Source organism: Notamacropus eugenii, chromosome 1 (assembly GCF_028372415.1).
Source record: "Notamacropus eugenii isolate mMacEug1 chromosome 1, mMacEug1.pri_v2, whole genome shotgun sequence".
NCBI lineage: Eukaryota > Metazoa > Chordata > Mammalia > Diprotodontia > Macropodidae > Notamacropus > Notamacropus eugenii.
In genome coordinates this window covers 248,875,534-248,896,175 of record NC_092872.1, presented here as the reverse complement: position 1 = coordinate 248,896,175, position 20,642 = coordinate 248,875,534, and the positions used below count along the sequence as shown (strand labels likewise).

General features: G+C 45.9%; 1 protein-coding gene across 2 annotated transcripts in view; it reads left to right on the top strand.

The window, feature by feature from the left end:
• PKD2L1 (polycystin 2 like 1, transient receptor potential cation channel) overlaps nt 1–19,461 on the top strand; it is an 87,315-nt gene extending 67,854 nt beyond the window's left edge. The window contains exons 4-16 of one of the 2 annotated variants that reach the window (XM_072628469.1): nt 4,220–4,347; nt 4,790–5,043; nt 6,545–6,769; nt 6,939–7,167; nt 10,386–10,556; nt 10,882–11,063; nt 11,461–11,581; nt 12,737–12,835; nt 13,054–13,175; nt 13,879–14,005; nt 14,105–14,223; nt 18,507–18,582; nt 18,945–19,461. In XM_072628469.1, coding sequence (XP_072484570.1) covers nt 4,220–4,347; nt 4,790–5,043; nt 6,545–6,769; nt 6,939–7,167; nt 10,386–10,556; nt 10,882–11,063; nt 11,461–11,581; nt 12,737–12,835; nt 13,054–13,175; nt 13,879–14,005; nt 14,105–14,223; nt 18,507–18,582; nt 18,945–19,094 — 2,003 coding nt within the window. In that variant the 3' untranslated portion in view covers nt 19,095–19,461. The remainder of the gene's footprint in view (nt 1–4,219; nt 4,348–4,789; nt 5,044–6,544; nt 6,770–6,938; nt 7,168–10,385; nt 10,557–10,881; nt 11,064–11,460; nt 11,582–12,736; nt 12,836–13,053; nt 13,176–13,878; nt 14,006–14,104; nt 14,224–18,506; nt 18,583–18,944) is intronic. The other variant, XM_072628470.1, reaches the window with a different exon arrangement.
• Nucleotides 19,462–20,642: the final 1,181 nt, after the last annotated feature.

Sequence of the window (20,642 nt, the reverse complement as noted above, 5' to 3'; positions counted from 1 at the left end):
TCACATTCTATGCTGTTGGGGGGGGAAGGAAAGTGACAGGTGAGCAGTCTTCCTTTTGGGGGGTATGAAGGAAAATTAATTCATACTAAACCTCTGCCCCTCAATGATGCCCCTTGTCAGAGTGATCCTTCTGGCACGAACCCTCAGAGTCAGGTTAAACTTTGATCAGACTCCTCATCCATTCTTTTCTCTCATGGGCTTCAGGGATTTACATCTTCTCCATTCTCAGTTCACCACCTTTAATTCTGACCATAGTTTGTCTTCCCCCTGTTTACCTATGGGATAGAAATATAATCTCTCAGCTTCTCCTCTTCTCTTCTCTTCCCTCCTATTCCCCATAAAAGCTTATTAGTCCTTAGTAGTTCTCAAGAGATGTTCTGTTTTGTTCAAGTAACAAAGAAGAACTATATGTAGCCCAAATATTTGCATGAGGCTACCCTCATTGGTGGAGAGAATGATTGATTACTTGTGCACTCAATACTTCAAGCCTGTGTGAGGGAGAAGTGGGAAAGCTTGGAATCACTAGTAAGATTCACCTACATCTCAGAAAACTCAGATTATTGACTAGTTGATGTTTATAAAGGATGGCTTCTTTTAGGATCCCCTCATCTGTCAGGACAGAGGTTTGGGGGTCATTGTGTCTTCCTGGCTATCAATGATAACCAATAAGGAGTAATGGGATACTGAAATAAAACTGATAAGAATCTTTGAAAGAAGTAATGATGATGCTTTACAATCCATAACTGTTGAGAAGGGAAAAGACCAATCCAACTTTAGATTTAACAATTTTTAAAGTGTTCAGAGAAAGAATGGGTAAGGTCCTATGATGCACAATTCTTTGGGGGAAATTGATATAAGAAGCCTGGGAATCTTTTAAGAATTAAATTCTGACAATATAAACAATTTTGATGAGGAAGGGGAGTTGTCTAAAGAGAGCGATGTGAATGCAGAAGAAATTAATCTTTTATTTAATAAAAATGAGTACAGGATTTGGAATTAAGGGCAGTTGATGGAGGATAAATACTTAAAGAATGAGCAGTCTAGTATAATGTCAGAACTGCTAAAATTCAGAAGGCATCACAGTCGATAATAAACATTAAGGACCATAAAAAAAGAGGTAGATTATTTTTACATATAGATAAGGCAGATTATGGCAGTCCCTAATCAAACTTGATGTATCTCCCTTATACAAGCTATATTAGGACAAGAAAAAGGTCAGAGAAGTGATAAAGGCAGATAGGACGATGATAATGGATGATTACCTCACTTTTATTTTACTTTTATTTACCAAGGAGAACATTTTGGGAATTTAATGGATGGAATAAAAAGAATTAACAGGAAACTGAAACTGTAGGTAAGTGAGAAGCTGGTCAGAAGACACTTAGCTGCCCTTAATGAATTCAAGTCATCAGGCTCTGATTAACTATATACCAGAACGATGAAAAAATTGAGGATATAATTAATGAGCCATTGGCAATGAGCTTTGAAAAAACCCTGCAGACTATGAGCTGTCTGTCATACAAGATGACAGGATATGGGAAAATGTTATCTTGATTTTCAAAAAGAGGAAGAGATTCTTTAGACTATAGGTCAGTGAGTTTGATATCGATCCCTGGATGCATTTTAGAACATATTGTTAATAGGACGAGCATTTAGAAAGAAAAGCTGATGTCATCTAGAGACAGCATGTGTGTGTGTTGGGGTGGGTGGGTAGAGGACAGGAGATATGCTCAGGTTACTGTAGTTCTCTCTTGGGCCAGGAATAGATGATGGTAGACTAAGGCAATTCCTTCCTTCCTTCCTTCCTTCCTTCCTTCCTTCCTTCCTTCCTTCCTTCCTTCCTTCCTTCCTTCCTTCCTTCCTTCCTTCTTTCCTTCCTTCCTTCCTTCCTTCCTTCCTTCCTTCCTTCCTTCCTTCCTTCCTTCCTTCCTTCCTTCCTTCCTTCCTTCCCTTTTCTTTTGTTTCTTGTTGGGCAGGCTTCCTAGACTGATTCATTTAGAGAATCTGTAGAGAAGTTATACTTGGATTTCAGAGAGTCAGTTGACAACATTTTTTTCACACTGCTCTTACAGACAAGATGGAGAGATGTGGGCTCAGTCTTAGGTAAATTGAGATTCAGAACTGGCTAGATGACTGGTCCAAAGAGTAATCAATGATTGGTTTTAATCTTGAGAGAGGTCTCTGGTAGAATAACTAGGAATCTGTCCTTATCTAGTTAAAATCAGGATTTTATGAAAAATGACTTTATAAAGATAGGCATGCTTATTAAATTTGTGGATGACACAGATCAACAAGGAATAAATTAACATTTCATACAAAATATCTTAGCAGGCTAGATAGAACACTGGGCTTAATCTTATGATGAAACTTTATTAAGATTAATGTAAAGTCTTATTTTAAAAACCAGCTGTACAAATAGAAGACACAGAGGCATAGCTAGATGATGATTCACATAAAAAAAAAGAAAAGAAAAGATCCAGGGGCTATATTGTCCTAGAAGCAAAAAATGAGCCATCCATATGATAAGACAACTAAAACAATCTAATATGTAATTTGACAAAAATTGATAAAGTGATTTCTCTGAATAAGGCCCTGAAATATCATATCTAGAATAAGAAGCTAGTCTCACAACTCTATGCCTTCTTCAGACCACATCTGGAGTATTTTGTTGAGTGTGGGACATGCGATTTTAGGATGGCATGGAACATATTCAGAAGAGAGAAGCCAGAGTTAAAAGGATTCTGGGAGGTATGCCATGGGAATATTAGTTGAAGAAATTGTGATTTAATTTTTTGGAAGAAAGAAATCAGGATGGGGGAGGGTTAGGATATAACTGTTGTCAAAGTATTTGAAGAATTGTCATGTGTATGAGGAATTAGACATAGAATCATAAATTTAGGCTGCAAGTGAGCTTAAGAAGCCTTAACATCCAAACCCCTTACTTCTAAGGAAACTGATGTCCAGAGAAGTTAAATGATTTGCCCAGGTTCACATAGATAGCACATAGAAGAGCCAGAATTTAAACCGAGATCCAGTTAACTCCAAATCCATCGTTCTTTCCACCATACCATATTTGTTCTTCTTGGCTCCAGAAGGCAGAAGTAGAAGTAATGGGAAGTAGATTTCTGATCCAAATAAGGAAAAAATGTCCTTATAAGTAGAGCCATCCAGAAGTTGAATGAGTTGCCTTAGAAGATAGGAAATTCCCCATTCTTCACTGGTTGTCTTCAAGCAAAAGTTGGATGGGAGATATTGCTAGGGATGTTGTGGAGAAGACTCCTAATCAAGAACTGATTGGCCTAGAACTCAGAGGTCCCTCACAAATCTGAGACTGTGTGATTTTTAGGCTGACCCACAACAAGGGTATGAAAATATACAGGATCCTAAAGTTCTCAAGGCTCAGCATGAATCATGAATTTCTGTGGGCTCTTCCTCCTCATCATATCACCTTGCTTCCTCAGGACCTCTCAGAGGAATGACGTCTTTTTCTCCAAATAACTCCAAACTTTTTTTGGGCATCATTGGTTTGGGTTCTCTGGATTGAGCTCATTGGTCAATTCTTCTAATTCCAGGCTTATCCCCAGCCAATCAGGAAGCATTTTGTTGGCATGGCTTCTTTGTAGGGTTCTACCCATCTAATTATATGTCTCCCCTTCTATTCCTTAAAGTTGGGAGGGAGATAGAAAAAACTAAGAGAGAAAGTTTTTCCTATCACATCAAAAATCAAATAAACAGGTCATTCTCAAAGTTGACAGCCAAACTCCCTGACCCCAGGTTCTCAGTGATTGCCCAGGATAGGGAATAGAGGTCACCAAAACTCTCCGGCCTCAGAATTTGAGTGGTAGTGAAGGAGAGAGGGTTGAAGGGCCCTATGACTCCCTGGTTCAGACTCCCAGTTTTGGCCAAGGACAAGGGGGTAATTCCAAAACCTAAAGGAAATAATTTTAAGAAAAATATAAGGCAATTTCCTTTCTTAAAACTTATAGAACCCATTATCTCAAGAGATGGTATAGTCTAGAAAAAAGAGACAGCTCCAGGATGAGTAGAAAGAAATTCCAGGACAAGAAATCATAAGGACATATTGATGGATGTTTGAGGGAATCCTTGAGAGGAAAGGCCTGGCCTCCTTAATTTATCCACTAATCCCTTCCACCCCTTCATGGATAGACAAAAATGTCCAGGCGAGGACCAGAAAACCAACTTCTCTGTTGCTTTTCAGTGACTTATGGAATGACCAGTTCCAGTGCTTATTACTACACCAAAGTGATGTCAGAACTCTTCTTACAAACCCCATCTGCTACTGGAGTCTCCTTCCAGACTATTACCAGCATGAAAGACTTCTGGGGCGTGAGTTTGGGCCTTTTCCCAAGGGCCTAAGATCATAGTAGGGAAGGGAGGCAAGGCAAAGCATTGGGTCAAGAGCTACATGGGTTTGGTTTTAAAGATTAGACCAGGGACAAGTCTGTTCCTCAATCATCTGATAGCCATGGGTCACAGGAATCAGACTGATGGGGGCAGGGGATGAGCTCAGGTAATCATCCTGTTCCCTGCTGGAGGTCTTGAAATAAAGTCTGGGTGACTACTTGTCAGATAAATTGTAATAGGTATTCTTTTGCAGGTGTGGGTTGGATTGGATAGGCTTTCTAGCCCTGAAATTTTGTTATTCTGTAATCCTTAGGTGTTAACTACTCTAGGTTACTCTGGGTATCAGACTGGGGAATGGGTGTTAGATTGGGAAGTAGATGACCAAGTCATGCCTCCCCCAATCCTGGGCTTGCCCTTGGTTCAGTTTGCCCAGGGCCCATTGCTTGATAGTCTCTATTGGAACAAGTGGTATAACAACCAGAGCCTGGGCCAGAGCACACACTCATTCATCTACTACGAGAATCTACTTCTGGGTGTTCCAAGGCTGCGACAGCTCAAAGTGAGGAATGACTCGTGTGCTGTACATGAAGATTTCCAAGAGGACATACTGGGCTGTTATGATGTCTACTCCCCAGACAAGGAGGAGAGGCTCCCTTTTGGACATCTCAATGGCACTGCGTGAGTGTGACCCCTTTGTCCTGAGCAAACAGAAAGGGGATTTTCATCTAGTCCAGGTGCACTGAAAGATGAAATAGAGTCAGGCAAGAACAAGTTGCTTTTTTTGAACTTTGGAGAGTTTCAAGAGAAACAGCTAGAGAAACAGAAGTAATGAGGGGACCCTTGATTTGGGGGGTGATAATAGGGGATGGGGGGAAGAGGGTGGAGTTATAGGGATGAAATCATGGGGAGTGGGGACAAGATAAGGGATAGAGGCAGATGGGGAGGATAGGGTTAGCATTACTTCATCAAGAATAGGTTATTTCTTCATTATCATCATCATCATTTTATAAAATAAACCAGGAGCTTTGGGGAATGTCAAATTTAAGCAAAACATTAGGTGGATTTGGAAGTGGTTGAATTATTAGACCTAAAGAAAAATGATTAATGGATCAATGTCCACTTGGAAGAAACTTTCTATTGGAGTGTCATAAAGACTTTTTCTCAGTCCTGTTCTGTCCAACAGCTTTGTCATTGGACGAAGGTATAGATGGCATGCTTATAAAATTTTTAGGGAATATAAAACCAGGATGGATATTAATATGTATGACGGAATTGATATTCAAAAAGATCTCAAAAAGTTAAAATGATGAGCTGAGTAAAGAAAAAAATGAATTCATCAAGGATAAATGTAAAGTTCTAAGTTAGGGTTCAAAAAATCAATTGCAAAATTCCAGAATGGGAGAAGTGTGTCTTGACAAGCATTAATGTAAAAAAAAAAACCAACCACCTTTTTGTAATGGACTGAAGCTCAATATGGTTCAAGAATGTGACATGACAGTTGAAAATCCTCAGGACTAGGGAAATAAGTGTCCTCTTGCTCTCTTTATTAGTCAGAACACACCTAGAGTATTATGTTTAGTGCTGGACAGTATGTTTTAGGAAGGACATTAAAAACCTAGGGCAGGTCCACTGGATGGTACCCTAAATAGTGATGAGATCAGAGATTATGACATAGCAAGACTGGTTGAAAGAACTGGGGATGTTTAGCCAGAAGAAGAGGAGATTGTAGGGTGGTGGGGAGAGAGATGATAGCTCTCTTTAAATATGTGAAAGTCTAAGTGGAAAGATGGATTAGATTTATTTTGCTTGGCTCCAAAGAGCAATACTGAGAGTAGGTAGATGTTCCCGAAAGGTAGGTTGAGGCCCCATCTTGAAAGACTTTCTAACAATCAGAGCTATCCCAAGGTGAAATGGACCGCTTTGATAGGTGGTTACTTCCACATTACTGGAGAGTTTTCAAGCATCAATTTAATGATGGGATCTTGGAAGGGATATTATACTCCAGGTAGAGGGTTGACTATATAGCCTCTAAAGTTCTCCACTCTGAGAAATTGTGATGCAGTGGCAATAGCAGAAGAGGTGCATGCAGGAATGGGGGGTGGGAGAGGTTTACTAGTAGGAGGTGTAGCCACTGTTAAGAGGAAGGACTAGCCCTCCCACCTACTATCATCCATGGCAGGTGGACATACCATTCAGAGGATGAACTGGGGGGCTCCTCTCACTGGGGCCAGCTTACGAGCTACAGTGGTGGTGGCTATTACATGGACTTACCAGGGCCCCGTGAGGCTAGTGCCAACGTTCTGCGTGGCTTGAAAGATGGGCTGTGGCTGGACCGGGGGACCCGCGTTGTCTTCATAGACTTCTCTGTCTATAATGCCAACATCAACCTCTTCTGTGTGCTGAGGTGGGCCCAGATCCCCAACTCTGAGATCCCACATCTCCCCCTGCTTGACCTATCTACTAGAGACCCTGTCTCCTTCTTGAAACCTTTCCCTTTCCCTAGGCTTTTTTCTTGGGGACTGCTGGTCATAAGGGGCCATATCTCACCTATCTCATCTCCTGTCATCTCCCAGGTTGGTGGTGGAGTTCCCAGCCACAGGAGGGGCTGTTCCATCCTGGCAGATCCGCACGGTAAAGCTGATTCGCTATGTGAGCTCTTGGGACTTTTTCATTGTGGGATGTGAGATTCTCTTCTGCATCTTCATCTTTTACTATGTGGTGGAGGAGGCCTTGGAGCTGAGGATTCACAAGTTCCATTATCTGAGCAGTGTTTGGAACATACTGGATATGGTAGTCATCTTGGTGAGGAGGGGCATTGTGTGTCATGCTGGTGGGATGAGGAGGGAAGTGTTGGCCACCTGCTGGCCAGGGGGTAATGGAAAAGGGTCACAGGTCACAAGTCAAGAGCAAGAGAGAACTTCCATTATGTGGTCCAACCCCTTTGCTTTACAAATGAGGAAATGAAGGCCCAAGAAGTCTAAGGGACTTAACCAAGATCACATAGCTAGGTGGGATTGTGCTTGGAGGCCATTCCAGAGGCCCAGAGTAGGACTTTTTTTTCACTTCCCCAAATCCTCTGACTTCCCAGTTGTTGCTCTTGTGAACATCCTAGACATGGTACCCATTTTGCTGGTCAGCACTTTTCTTGTGGGTCAGGATTTCCACATAACCTGTGTGACCCACCTCATAGCTTCCCTTGTCCAGAATCCTCTGAACATTCTGTGGAGCTTTTCCTTCGTGTCCTCTCAGAGGGCCATTCATTGTTCCCTTTGCTCTATTTAAAAACAAAAATCTTCAGTTCATCAATTTAACAAACTTTTACTAATCAGCTGTTGTGCGTCAGCAATAGTGCTACAGCACTGATGATACAAACACGAAATGAAAGGCAGAAAAAGAGAGAGAAAGAGGGAGAGAGAGAGAGAAAGGAAGAAGGAAGAGTGAAAGGAAGGAAGGAAGGAAGAGAGAGAGAAAAAAGAAAGAAAGAAGAGGAGGAAGGAAGGAAGAAAGAGACCTGCCTACAAGGAGTTTACATTCTACTGAGGATAAAAGCAGCGTGTCCATAAGCAGTCAGTGAATTAACACACTTAATATGTGCCAGGCATTGTGAGAAGTACTGCAAGGACGAAGAAAGGCAAAAATACTGTTCCCTGCATTCAGAGAACTTACAATCTAACAGGGGTTGGGGGGGGGGCAATCATTAGGCATACACAACATTTATCATCTCAGAGGGAATGCAGTGGCAGCTGGGGCTGGGAAAGTCTTCCCTCCTGCACAAGACAGGGTTTGTGGTTACAGAGAAGCCAGTATAAAATATGACTAACGCAACTGAGGGGGTGGAGAGCATTGACAACTAGGTAAATCAGGAAAGGCTTCTTGTAGGAGGTGGCCTTAAGGGGGCATGGGTTTCCAGGAGGTAAATGTGAAGAGGGAAAGCATTCCAGGCATTGGGGGAACAGAAGGGGATGATGGGATGTCATCTATGGTACCTACTGTGTCTTGCCAACAAGGAGGAAATGCTACCCCCAAACTACCTTCTTCTACTTGTCTGTCTGTCTCTCTAGCTATCCATCATCTATCTATCTATCTATCTATCTATCTATCTATCTATCTATCTATCTATCTATCTATCATCTATCTGTCTATCTATCTATCCATCTACCTATCTATGTCTATCCTATCTGTGTGCATGTATGTATGTATATAGCTAGTATGTGTAATTTTTTCCATATGGTTTCTTCTCCCCTTTATTGTGATGTGATCTCCTGGGTAAGGACCCTGTTTTTGCCTTTCTTTGTTTCCCCAGAGCTTATTACAGTTCCTGGCATGTGGTAAGTGCTAAATAAATGCTTGTTGACTGACTCTCTCTATCCCCTGTACTTGAGGCCTCCAGGTTTAATCTCCTCACAGCCAGTAGAATTTAGGCCAGCCCAAAGCCATAGATCAAAGGAGAAGATGAATGTAAAGTACTTTATAATCCTTAGAGTACTCCACAAATGTTGGCTATTACTACTAAAATTCACCTTGGGACCCACCTCCTCTAGGTCTAGATTCCTTGGACCCCATCCCCACCTCCAGGGCCCTTGAAATTGGTCTCCAGTTGGTTAAGTTTTTGGAGAAGGTAGAAAACTCACCACTGCCAGTCTAGTCTGGGGGAAGTCCATTGCCCAGGTCTCCACTCCTGGCAGGGATAGTGCTGCCCACATCCACATGCCAGGAATTCTGCACCAAAAATCTGGGTTCTGACAAATTTGGTGCATTGGACCCAAGGAAATCAAGGCCTCTGATCCTCCCCCATTTGTCAGTACTCTCACCAGTCTTTCTAAGGCTCCCTGTGTCTACCAGCAGGGTGGGGCCAGGACAGCTATCCAGAGTCCTGCACTTGAAGTCCAAGCCATGAGATGCCCAAACCTGTCAGCATGGGCTGAAGCTCCCTTGCCTGTCTGTAGTTTTTCCCTCCCCTTCCTCTTGGTAACAAGGTCATGCTCTCTTCTTGTCTTCCACTCATCCAGCCAAGTACGACCCTCCAAACCATCAGCTTGTCAGGCAGAGTACTTTGTCAACCCAGAGCTGCTAATTGAACCCCTTCTTTAGGCCTCCTAACCCCAAAGACCTTCTCTGGTAGTTTATGCATATAATTAGGAAATGATCTCTTCCCTTGCTATTTGTATAACATTGATAGAGCAGCCCCTCAAATGACCAGTTCAGCTTTGAAACTGTTCATCTTCCCACAAAGGGCTTCTTTTCTCCACCAAAGGCATGGTCCCATCAAGTGTGGCTGCTGCCAGTCTTCCAACAATGAACCAGTGCTGTGTTGAATCTTAAAGCCCAGTGGATACTGCTCAAGGAAAGTGAACATTTCTTACTACTGTCCCCAGAAGATGGGCAGGGATACATTCATAGATTCCTGTGGTGGTGGAGCCACAAGGAAGGCAGGGGAGAGGGTGTTAAAGCTACCACTAGAGGCTACATCTATAGAACTGTACTGTCCTTTCATTCAGAGGTTAGGCTTCTTCTGTGCTCTGTATCCCCTATCCCTTCCATCCTACTCGGGGTGATAGGAGAAGGTGGAGAACTAACTTTGTGGTGCTAGAGTTACTGGTGTAAGGGTCCCCTGAACTCTAACTGCCAGGATTCCCTGACCTCTGACACAGACACATGAGAGAATAGGAGAGGGTTCAGAAAGTGCTTTTAAGGACATGGTCAATGCTGATCTTATGATAAAGATCCATCAGTTTCAAACCCCCTTACGTCATCTGCTGTGGGCATGTGGCAGCATGAGTGAGCACATGAGACTTCTGTTCAGACACACACAACCTAGAGAACACAAAGTAACCAGGGACTGCTGAAAGGGCTTAGAGGCCCCTGACACTGACGATACATGTAGCCTTCTAAGGGAAAGGGTGGTTATGAGTTTCCACTTGTGCGGTAGCAGTAACTAAAGAGACTGGGTGCTCATATCTGACTCTCATGACTCCTCCCGCTCCTGTGACCCCCTGACCACCCTCTTCATCTTTCCCCAGCTCTCCATTATGGCTGTGGGCTTCCATGTGTTCCGTACCCTGGAAGTGAATCGCCTCATGGGGCACCTCCTAGAGCGTCCAAGTGACTATGCTGACTTCGAGTTCCTAGCTTTCTGGCAGACACAGTACAACAATATGAATGCTGTCAACCTTTTCTTTGCATGGATCAAGGTATGAGCTCCTCCCAGCCCCATAATTGTTCCCTGGGACGCCCCTCCTCACCCCTTCCTTCCAGCCATGACTATCCCAAAATCATTCCCTTAGAGCCTTTCATACAGGTCACACCCAATCATCCTCTGTGCAAGGGCCCCTCCAGGTTAGCCTGTCGCACCTCTGCCCCTCCCATCCATCCCTTCCCCTCAAAGCCCAGCTCCCTTCATACAACACCATCCAAGGCCTCCCCATGTAGGCCCCTCCAGAGTTCCTTCACACAGCACCCCTACAATCTCCCCATGCTTCCCATGTTCCCTCTAAGACCCATGGGCTTCTTCCACAGATATTCAAGTACATCAGTTTCAATAAGACGATGACTCAGCTGTCGTCCACCCTGGCACGTTGTGCCAAGGACATCTTGGGCTTTGCGGTCATGTTTTTCATCGTCTTCTTTGCTTATGCCCAGCTGGGCTTCCTGCTCTTTGGGACCCAAGTGGAAAACTTTAGCACTTTTGTGAAGTGCATGTGAGTGTGTTATCCTCCTGCTCTGAGCCCCGTGGGCTCCTGAGGTCTCTGGGGAGATAGGTCTGAGTACCTGTGTGTCTATGCGTGCACCTGTGTGTGAGAGCGTGGGCATGTGTGCTCCCCAGGGAGCTCTCCCTGAGGGTGCATTTTGTGTGAGTGTGAGTGGACGTGCATGTGTAAGAGTATACACACGTGTGAGTAAAAGCCTGCTCATGCCCCTAACCTCCATCCCCTGCCCTGGTTGCCTCTGGTTGGGATATAGGGTGTTGGCCTGGCTCTTGAGTCAGAAGTAGGGAATGGGGCTAGGGGGTAAAAGGGTGGTTGGAGGTATGGGACCAGGGCGAGGGGAGAGGCTGGAGCTCAGGCCTTTGGGTGAGGCAGAGCCCTGCCCTCTCAGCTTCACTCAATTCCGGATCATCCTTGGAGACTTTGACTACAATGCCATCAACAAGGCCAACCGAGTCCTGGGCCCTGCATACTTCATCACCTATGTCTTCTTTGTGTTCTTCGTGCTCTTGGTGAGGCCCAGGAGAGACTAGGGCCAGATGTGGGACAGGGGTGTAGGGGGAGGAAGGAACTAAAGGCCAGCAAGGGTTAAGGTCCCTATGATGCTGGGTTTGGGGCAGGGGGAGCCTCCCACTCAAATCTGGGTCATTTCTACAATTGTGGAGGAGGAGCTCCAGACTAGCCTGTGCTTAGGGCTTGGATGGGTATGGGTGGGTCAGGGTGTTAGTGGATCAGTGAAGTGTGAGCAGTCATTAGGATCCATAAGGTCAAAACAGTCAATAGGGCCTGTGGGATCATGGGATTTATCTATCTAGAAAGAACAGGTGGTGGTGCAGCGGATATAGCTCAGGGCCGAGAGTCATGAAGAACTCAGTTCAAATTTGACCTCAGACACTTATCAGCAGTGTGACGCTGGGCAAGTCACCCAACCTCTGCTTGCCTCAGTTTCCTCATCTGTATCATAGCCCCTACCTCCCAGAGTTGTTTTGAGGATCAAATGAAGTAACATTTGTAAATCGCTTAGCACAGAGTAAGTGCTATGTAAATGTTAGCTATTAGTATTATTAGCTGGAAAGTTAGGAGGCAAAATGGCAAGGGCACTGGACCCGGAATCAGGAGAGACCTGGGTTTGAATATGGAGAAGGCAGGGGAAGGAATGGCAGATTCTGAACTTTGAGCCTTTGGTCCTGAGTTCAAATCCCACCTCTACCAGTTCTGTCAACATGACCTTGGGCATGACACTTCAGGCTGTTTCCTTACCTGTAAAAAGAGGAGATAGGACACAGCGACTCCTAAGATCCTTCCTCACCCTAGTTCTATGGTTCTATGATTTGAGGCAAATCGCTGAAGTTTTTTGAGACTCAGTTTCCTCTTCAGTTAATTGAGGATTGTGTCTTCTGTAGTTCTGACCTCAACGGGTGGTTGTGAGGGAGTCCTCTGTGTAGGCTGGCTCCTGTCTTCCTGAGAGGTCATCTAGTTCAACCCTCTGGTTTTACCATTGAGATAACTGGAGCCTGAAAAGAAGGAGAGTCAGAATTTGAACCCAGGTCTTATGGCTCCAAATATGGTGCTGAGTCCACCCTGCCTTAGGGCCAGTGCAAGCAGCAGATCTCTTTAGATGATAGGTCAGAGGGTGCAGATACAGGTGCCTGGTCCTTGTCTCCTAGAACATGTTCCTGGCCATTATCAATGACACGTATTCTGAGGTGAAGGAGGAGCTGGCTGGACAGAAGGATGAGCTGCAGCTCTCAGACCTCCTGAAACAGGTGCCCAGCCCTAACCTTGGCCTGAGTTCAGCCCTGGTAACCCCACCATGGTGTCCCCCACCTCCTGCCCCTCAACCTCCAGGCTCCAGGTCCCAGTGACTCCAGGTCCCAGCACCTCTGCATGCCAGCAGGATCCCCCTGCCTTGGGTGGCCTGGATTCACTTTGACAGGTAGCAGGGCAGTCCACTACTGCCCCCTCCCTATTCCTGCTCCTCCAGGGCTACAACAAGACCCTGCTGAGGCTGCGCCTGAAGAAGAAGCGGGTGTCAGAGGTGCAGAGGGTGCTCCAGGGTGGGGAACCACAGATCCTGTTCGAGGATTTCACCAACACCTTGAGGGAGTGAGTAAGAAAGAGCCAGATGCCCATCCTCCAGTCTACCACTACATCATGTGGGCCCCCTGCACCCGCCCATTCATGTGCATGCACGTATACACATGCACACACATGCACACACATGCAAACCTGGCTTTCCTCCTCTAGCCCTGTTCTTCCCATACTCACGGTACTCTCTCCATCATGGAAAGTGTAGTCCAGCCATCATGTCAGGCAGGACCAGGTTCTCTGGGGGTGCAGAGAGGGAGCCTGGTAGAAAGTCCTCTGGATTTAGAGCCAGCACCCTGAACTGGAATCCTAAATCTGCCACTTACAGCTTCTTTGATGCTGGGTCAGCAAGCTGGGGAGACCCTCTCTGGTCCTCATTTGTAAAAAGAGAGGGTTTGATTGGATGGTCCAAAATCTGTGATACTCTATGTAAATGATTATGGATCACAAAGAGAGTTCAGCCTATACAGAATTGTATGCAGTCGTGGGGAGGGAGGGGGGTAGTGGGGGGTAGGTGTGGGGGGAAAAAATCTCAATTGTATGGCAGTGATTGTTAAACATTAAAAAATAATTAAAAAAACAACAAAAACAAAAACAACAAAAAAAAAAAAAACAAAGAGAGTTCAGAGATCAGAGGTGCGAGATTTCAGAATTTACCAGTCACAGCTCTCTTCCCTGCCCTGACCTCTCCTCTCCGTCTCTCTCTCCCCTCCCTGCCCAGACTAGGACATGCCGAGCATGAAATCACTGAGGTCACAGCGGCTTTCACCAGGTTTGACACAGATGGCAATCGTGTGCTGGATGAGGAGGAGCAGGAGAGAATGCGGCAGGACCTGGCAGAGAAACAGGTGACGGTTTGTGGACGGGGGCAGGGAGGAGAGAGGAGTCTAGGGGGCTTTCCGGGGGTCTCTGGGGATGTGAGTGACCAGGAGCGATGTCTGTGCCAGGTGGCGCTCAGTGCTGAGATTCAGACCTTGGGCCAGTCCCTGAGAGGAAGCCAGAAGGATGAGGTGCCCGCAAGGAGAGCCGGGGAGTGCCTCTGGGGGTCTGCAGAGGAATTCCACAGGTATGTGCTCTGAGGGATGCAAGGGAGACTGAGCCCTGACCCTGTTCTCAGCCGCCTTTCCTAGACCTTGTCACTGCTCAGCCCGAGGCTCTGCTATAGGTCTAGGAAATTCAGGGCCCTGGCCCTCTGGCCACACACCACCCAGGACATTGTTCCCCTGCCCCTAGACCATCTCCATCCCTACCCCCAGACGTGCTGTGTCTGTCTCCTTCTGCCTTTTTTTAGGACTCTCCTCTGCTCACCAGCCTTCCTTTTCTGCCCCCTAACACACACGCACACACACACACACACACACACACACACACACACACACACACACTGATATATAAGGTTCTCTATTCCATAAGCACACAGCGTTCACTCTACACCTCCTTCAAGACAGATGTAGCTCTATTCCCAAGGCACAGGGTTCTTACCCCCAGACACATAAGGCTTTGTGTGTGCATGCATGAGCGCACACACACACACACACACACAGACACACATACACACCTCCACAAGATTCTTAATAACTCTCCCATAAGGCACATGTGGCTTCCTGTTCCCCCCACTAAACACATAAGTCTCTGTTCCTGCCCCTCCTCCACCTATCCTAGGGAAATCCAGTATTCTCTCTGCTACCCCTGCTCCCCCTTTCTTCCCCAAAAGACACACACAGGGCTGTCCTCCATTTACTCAGACTGGTCTTTTCCTAACCACAAGTTGCTGGGCTCCCTCCATTCCTCCCTCATCCCCCATACATGACTGTGCTTAGCCCAGACCCATACAGCTGCACTCCTCCAACGTTTCTCCACAGATACACACAGGGCTTTTGTCTCTGGTCATGCACAATTCTGTCTCCATACAGGACTTTGCTTCACCCCCACCCACCCACTCATAGGCCCACAGGGCTCAATCTCCTTCCCTGAGAGATTGGCCCCTGCTTCCATCCCTGCCCTCTCCCCCTCCCCCCATATCCCTCCTTCAAACATTCTATACCTCAAACAAATAGAACTTTGTTGTTCTCCCTCCCATACTCACATTACTCTGGTCCTATTCCCAAATGCACAGGATTTGGTTTTTTCTTCTCTGTGCCCTCCTGCCTCCCCCACCCCTCCCCCCCAGCTCCTTCCCTTCTACACTTACATGGTCCCATGGTCCCTTCCAGACACAAAGACTCTGAGCCTGGCTCCCCGCACCACACCAAGGTCCTTTTCCTTTCCCCAGACACAGCCCTCTACCACTGCCAGACCCGGGAGAATTGTCATCTTCTCCCTTCCTCCTGCAACCTGACCAATGGAGGTTTGTCCTCTCCAGACACACATACCATTCTCCCTCTAGAGACCCTTCCCCCAACAAAGCTCCGTCTCCTGCTCCCATCTCCTGACGGTCAGGCTTTGTTTCACCCCCAAATAGAGACTCTCTGGCTTATCTACACATAGGCTCTGTACCTGCTCAAGACACTCTGCCCTGCACTCCTCCCCACCCTCCCTTCCTAGAGACACCCATCTCCAAGACTTCTTAACTAGAAAGAATAAAGATTTCTTTCCTCCATTGACAAACATCGATCTGACACATCTACCACACACAGGTCACTGGGCCCCCAAAGTTCCATGATTCCTTCCTTTCCCCCAGACACACAGGTCTCCATTCCCTGAAGAAACACAGGTCCATCTTTAGATACCCACTACTCCATAAAGCCTGGGTACATCAGGCTTGTCCCACCCTATCTCCTACCTTCTCCCTCACTTCCACTCTCAGGGTGATGTTCTCACATTGTGCCATCCCTGACATGAAGATATTTGCCACCTGTTACACATGCACAGGCCTCTGAAGCATGCGTGGAGACCACTAAATGCCCCATCTCTCACAGACACACAAAGTTCTGTTCCCAACCTTCTTCCCCTGCCATCCATATGCAAGTGTTTGCTGCCTCTTCTGCTCTCCCATTTATCCAGAAACTTACCCTAGGAACGCAAGGTACCCCACAGCCCCCACCTCCTCATTCCTAGGTATCCCTAGGTGCCCTATAGCCCCTACCTTCTCATTTTAGCTAAACAAGATTCCATCCCCTTCCCTTTACTGTTTTCCTGTTGTAAGTAAGCAGAATAACCAGAGAACACCTTGATCAATTTGATGAGTTCCCCAATCAACCAACCTAATGAGATTTCAGGGAGCTATGCTTCAGATACAGGAATTTGTAAATTATTGAGTGTACAAATTCCAGATACCCTGGAATCTCTTCACTTCTTGGAAACACTAGGCTCTGTCTTCCACCCCAGAACTTAGTAAAAATCTGTCACCTTCTTCTCACCTCAATACAGAGGAATGTCCTCCCTAAACACAAATGGTTCAGACCTCTGTGACTGCTCTTCGCCAAACACTCAGGAGTGGGGGTGGGCGGTACTATGTCTCTTATCAAAACTCTAGACTTTACATCTTCAGAGGCATCTGATGGTTCAGTAGCTAGAGTGGTGGAACTTGAGTCAAGAAGCCCTGAGTTCAAATCTGGCTTTAGACACTTACTAGCTATGTGACCCTGAGCAAGTCACTTAAACTCTGTCTCAGTTTCCTTAGCTGTAAAATGGGGATAAATATCAGCTCCTCCTTCCCAGGGTTGTTGTGAAGATTAAATGAGCTGATGGTTTAAAGCATTTAGCACAGTGCCTGGAACATGGTAGGTGTTTAACAAGTGCTTCCCGTTTCCTTTAGACACAATTGCCTTTATCCTCTATACAAGGCACACTCTATATTCCCTGTCCACATAGGATTTTGTGCCCTCTCCTGCTCACAGACCCCTTCCCCCCATCACACAATATTTTTCTTCCAGGGACAATGTCCTCCTGCCTTCAGATATACAATGTTCTGTAAGCTGCCCCTCCCTAGATTCACATGGCTCCATTCCTTTGCATGTTTTCATGACTTCCCCATCCCCAACATCTAGAACTCTGTTCCTTGCAGAAATAACCATCTCTCTCAACCCTCTGATGCCTAAGAATAAGCAGGGTTATGCCCTTGTGTGACTGTCCTGTGCAGAATTGGGGAATTTCAGGGTTGGAAGTCACCCCCATCGCCATCTAATCCAACACACAGTTCCAAAAGGATTCCTTTCTATGACCTACCTGACAGGTGACATTGAGCTTGGCTTGAAGACCTCTAGGAAGAGGGAGTCCACTGTCTCTCCAGACAGCCTGTTTCACTTTTGAATAGTCCTCAGAGTGAGAGAAATGGTTTTCCCTTACATCCAGCTGAACCTTGTACGGCTTCTACTCATTGCTCTAGGTTTTGGCCTCCAGGGACACACAGAATATGACTCATTCTTCTTCCATACAAATCTTAGACCTAGTTATCATATCTTCTCAGGGCCATCTCTTCTTCAACGTGGCGTATATCTGAAGTTCCTCACCATTCTAGTTGACCTGCTCTAAATAGTTGTCAATACCCTTCCTAAAGCGTGATGCCTGGCACTGACTGCAAAAGAATCCATATAAAGTATGACGGAGACAGAGCACAGAGGGATGACACAGACACAGGGCTCTGCCCTTCCTATAGATGTATGTCTCTGTCTGCTCTCTCCTCAGGCACAAACAACTGCATTCCACAAAGGACTCTGTCTTCAATCCCAAAGTCCTCAACCCCAGACGTACAGGAATCTGTGCCCTCCTCAACACACAAGACTATGTGCCCCCAACAAAACTATCCCACCTGTAAATAAATGCACAGCTCCATCCTCTCTCTAACACAAATGACTATCTTTTCTTGACTCCCTCCCCAGACACACAAGGATCTGGGACACCTCCTGTCATTCTCAAATCTGTTCCCCCTTCTGGACACATCTCTCTGTTCCCTCCAAGTCATAAACAGAACTGTCCTCTCTCCCAGCCCCATATGCTTCCCTTACCCCAAGACACAGATAACTCTGTTTCTACTCCCGAACCACACACCCTCACATCCCTTTCTCATTCTCTAAGACATAAATAGCCTTGTCTCTAACGATAGCCAGGGTTGAATCTCCACCCCCAGACACAATGCTCTGCCCCACAACCTGACATTAATAACTCTTCATCCCACCCTCTGCCCTCAACACACACAAGCTTCTGTCTTCCCTTGATGTGCAGGGCTTTGCCTCCCCACCAGAAATGCACAGCCCCATTCCCCAAACAGGCTCATAAGACTCATTAGATGAACCTCTGAGCTCCTGCTCCCCTCAACCCCCAGGCACACAGGGTTTTTCCCTGATTCTGATGCATATGATTGAGTCCCTTCAGGCTCATAAGAGTCTGTTCATCTTCTCCAACCCTCAGGCTCAAGAACCGGGTGGAACAGATTGAAAATGTCTTGGGGAACATCATATCCCAGATGGATGCTGCTGGTTCAAAGGTGAAGGCCTGGGAGAGGAAGGAGCCATACCCCTCCCTTTCTGGCACAGTAAAGAACCCTTCCCCTCAACTTAATGAAAATGCCCCTTTATCACCTGCTCCCTAGGGCTTCTGGGATCCAGGTTATAGAGCTCAGCAATGTCAGTATGTCCATACAATCTCTTCCTCGCTTTATCACATCTCAAAGAGAGGATAGCTTGGGGCTTAGATTTTCCTAGTCTAAGGGCAGTTTGCTGTTTCTAGAATGGGTTGGGATCAAGTTTCTCGTTCCCGGTAACCCTCACAATGACCTTTCTCTCTCTCTCTCTCTCTCTCTCTCTCTCTCTCTCTCTCTCTCTCTCTCTCTGTCTCCCCCCTCCGCAGCAGGGAGAACGGTCTGTCTGGGAGCAGCTTCAGTCACCTCCGATGCTGACCCGGACCCCAACCTTGACTTTGATCTCAGGGCCTGGGGAAGCCCAGGATAGGGAGAAAACTGGAGAGAGAGGGCCATCACGGCAATTGTTTCCACCCTAGGCCCTGCCGCAAATGGCCTTCTCAGAGGACCCCTCTCAAGACACTGTCCGTTTCTAGAGTAGTTTTTCCACCCCCATTCATGTGTGAGCTCTCCTCGGGCCTGTGTCTCTGTGTGTGTAGTCTCCTGTGTCTATGGATAGCAGTGTTAAATGTAGCTCTGACTCTTTTCTCTATGTTTCCATGTATAACCATGTGGCAGGTACCCCTCCCACAACAATCTCCTATCCCATGTAAGCTTATGACTGTGCTGTGGTCCTGGCCTTGAGCTGACTGCATGGCTCATGTTTGGGGGAAAGTCTTCTATTCTGTTTAGCAGAAAAGAATCAATAAAGTGTGTAATAAAGTGAAGACAAATCTCCTTCCTTAACGTTGTCTCCTGCTGTGGCTCAAAGTAGGGATGGAGAAGGGGAAAGCAGAGAAGGGGTTGAGGGGCTGTCAGAAAAGGCCTACAACAGTCATCACTAACCACATAATAATACAATAGGGGTTATTGTTGATCAGTTGTTTTTGATTCTTCATGACCTCAGTTGGAGTTTTCTTGGGAAAGATACTGGATTGGTTTGCCATTTCCTTCTCTGGCACATTTTACAGATGAGGAAACTCAGGCAAACAGGGGTAAGTGACTTGCCTAGGGTCACATAGCCAGTAAGAATCTGAGGTCAGATTTGAACTCAGAAAGATGACTCTTCCGAACTCGAGGCCCAGAGCTCTGTGCACTATGACGCCATCTAGCTGCATGTTTTCAGATAGCCTTCAGATGGCAAATGCACAGAATTTGCATTTCTAGATCATGGCTTTTTTGGAGAAATAGAGTATACTTAACAAGTACTAGTAAAAATAGATTCACCTAAAGTCTTGCAAATCTGCTCAAGAGGGTTTTAAACCAGCAAGGAAAGGGAGGGAGAAGAGCTAGCTATGAATGTTCACCACTAGATAGAGTGCAGCTACAACCAAGGGAGAGAAGCATTAAGATGCCCAGTAATTCACAGGTGACAATATCCAAGCAATAAGACCCATGTCCTCAGATGTCTAGATACACAAATATACAAAGTTCAAATAACGATCAAACTGGACCAGAGATCCTAGTGTGAGAAGGTAAATCTGACCTCCTAGGTATCACTGAGAACTGGTGGGTTGGGAATACGGCTCTGGAGACTCCTGGATGATGGTGGTGGCATTAAATAGGCATTACTAAAAATGGCTGGGATGTCAAAACTAAAGGCATCAATAAAATTTTAAAAGAAGAAAAAAAGAAAAATGACTCTGGGTGTGTATACCTATTCAGAAGGAACATAACAGATAAGAGGGAAGCAGAGGGGCAGAAGAGCCCTGCATATCAAGAAGATATAATTATGGGAAGGATTTGATACTTTCTGCATATTTCAGCCAATTGTGTGATGGTAAATATGGATCTCCTATGGAATGTCACTTGGGAAAGTGTTTTCTTCTACTACCTTTTCCAAGGATGCCCTTGATGTGTGAAGTAGATTATGCTCATAAAACTTTTATAGAAATAGGAAAATAGGCAATTATCTTTGATTCTCAAAA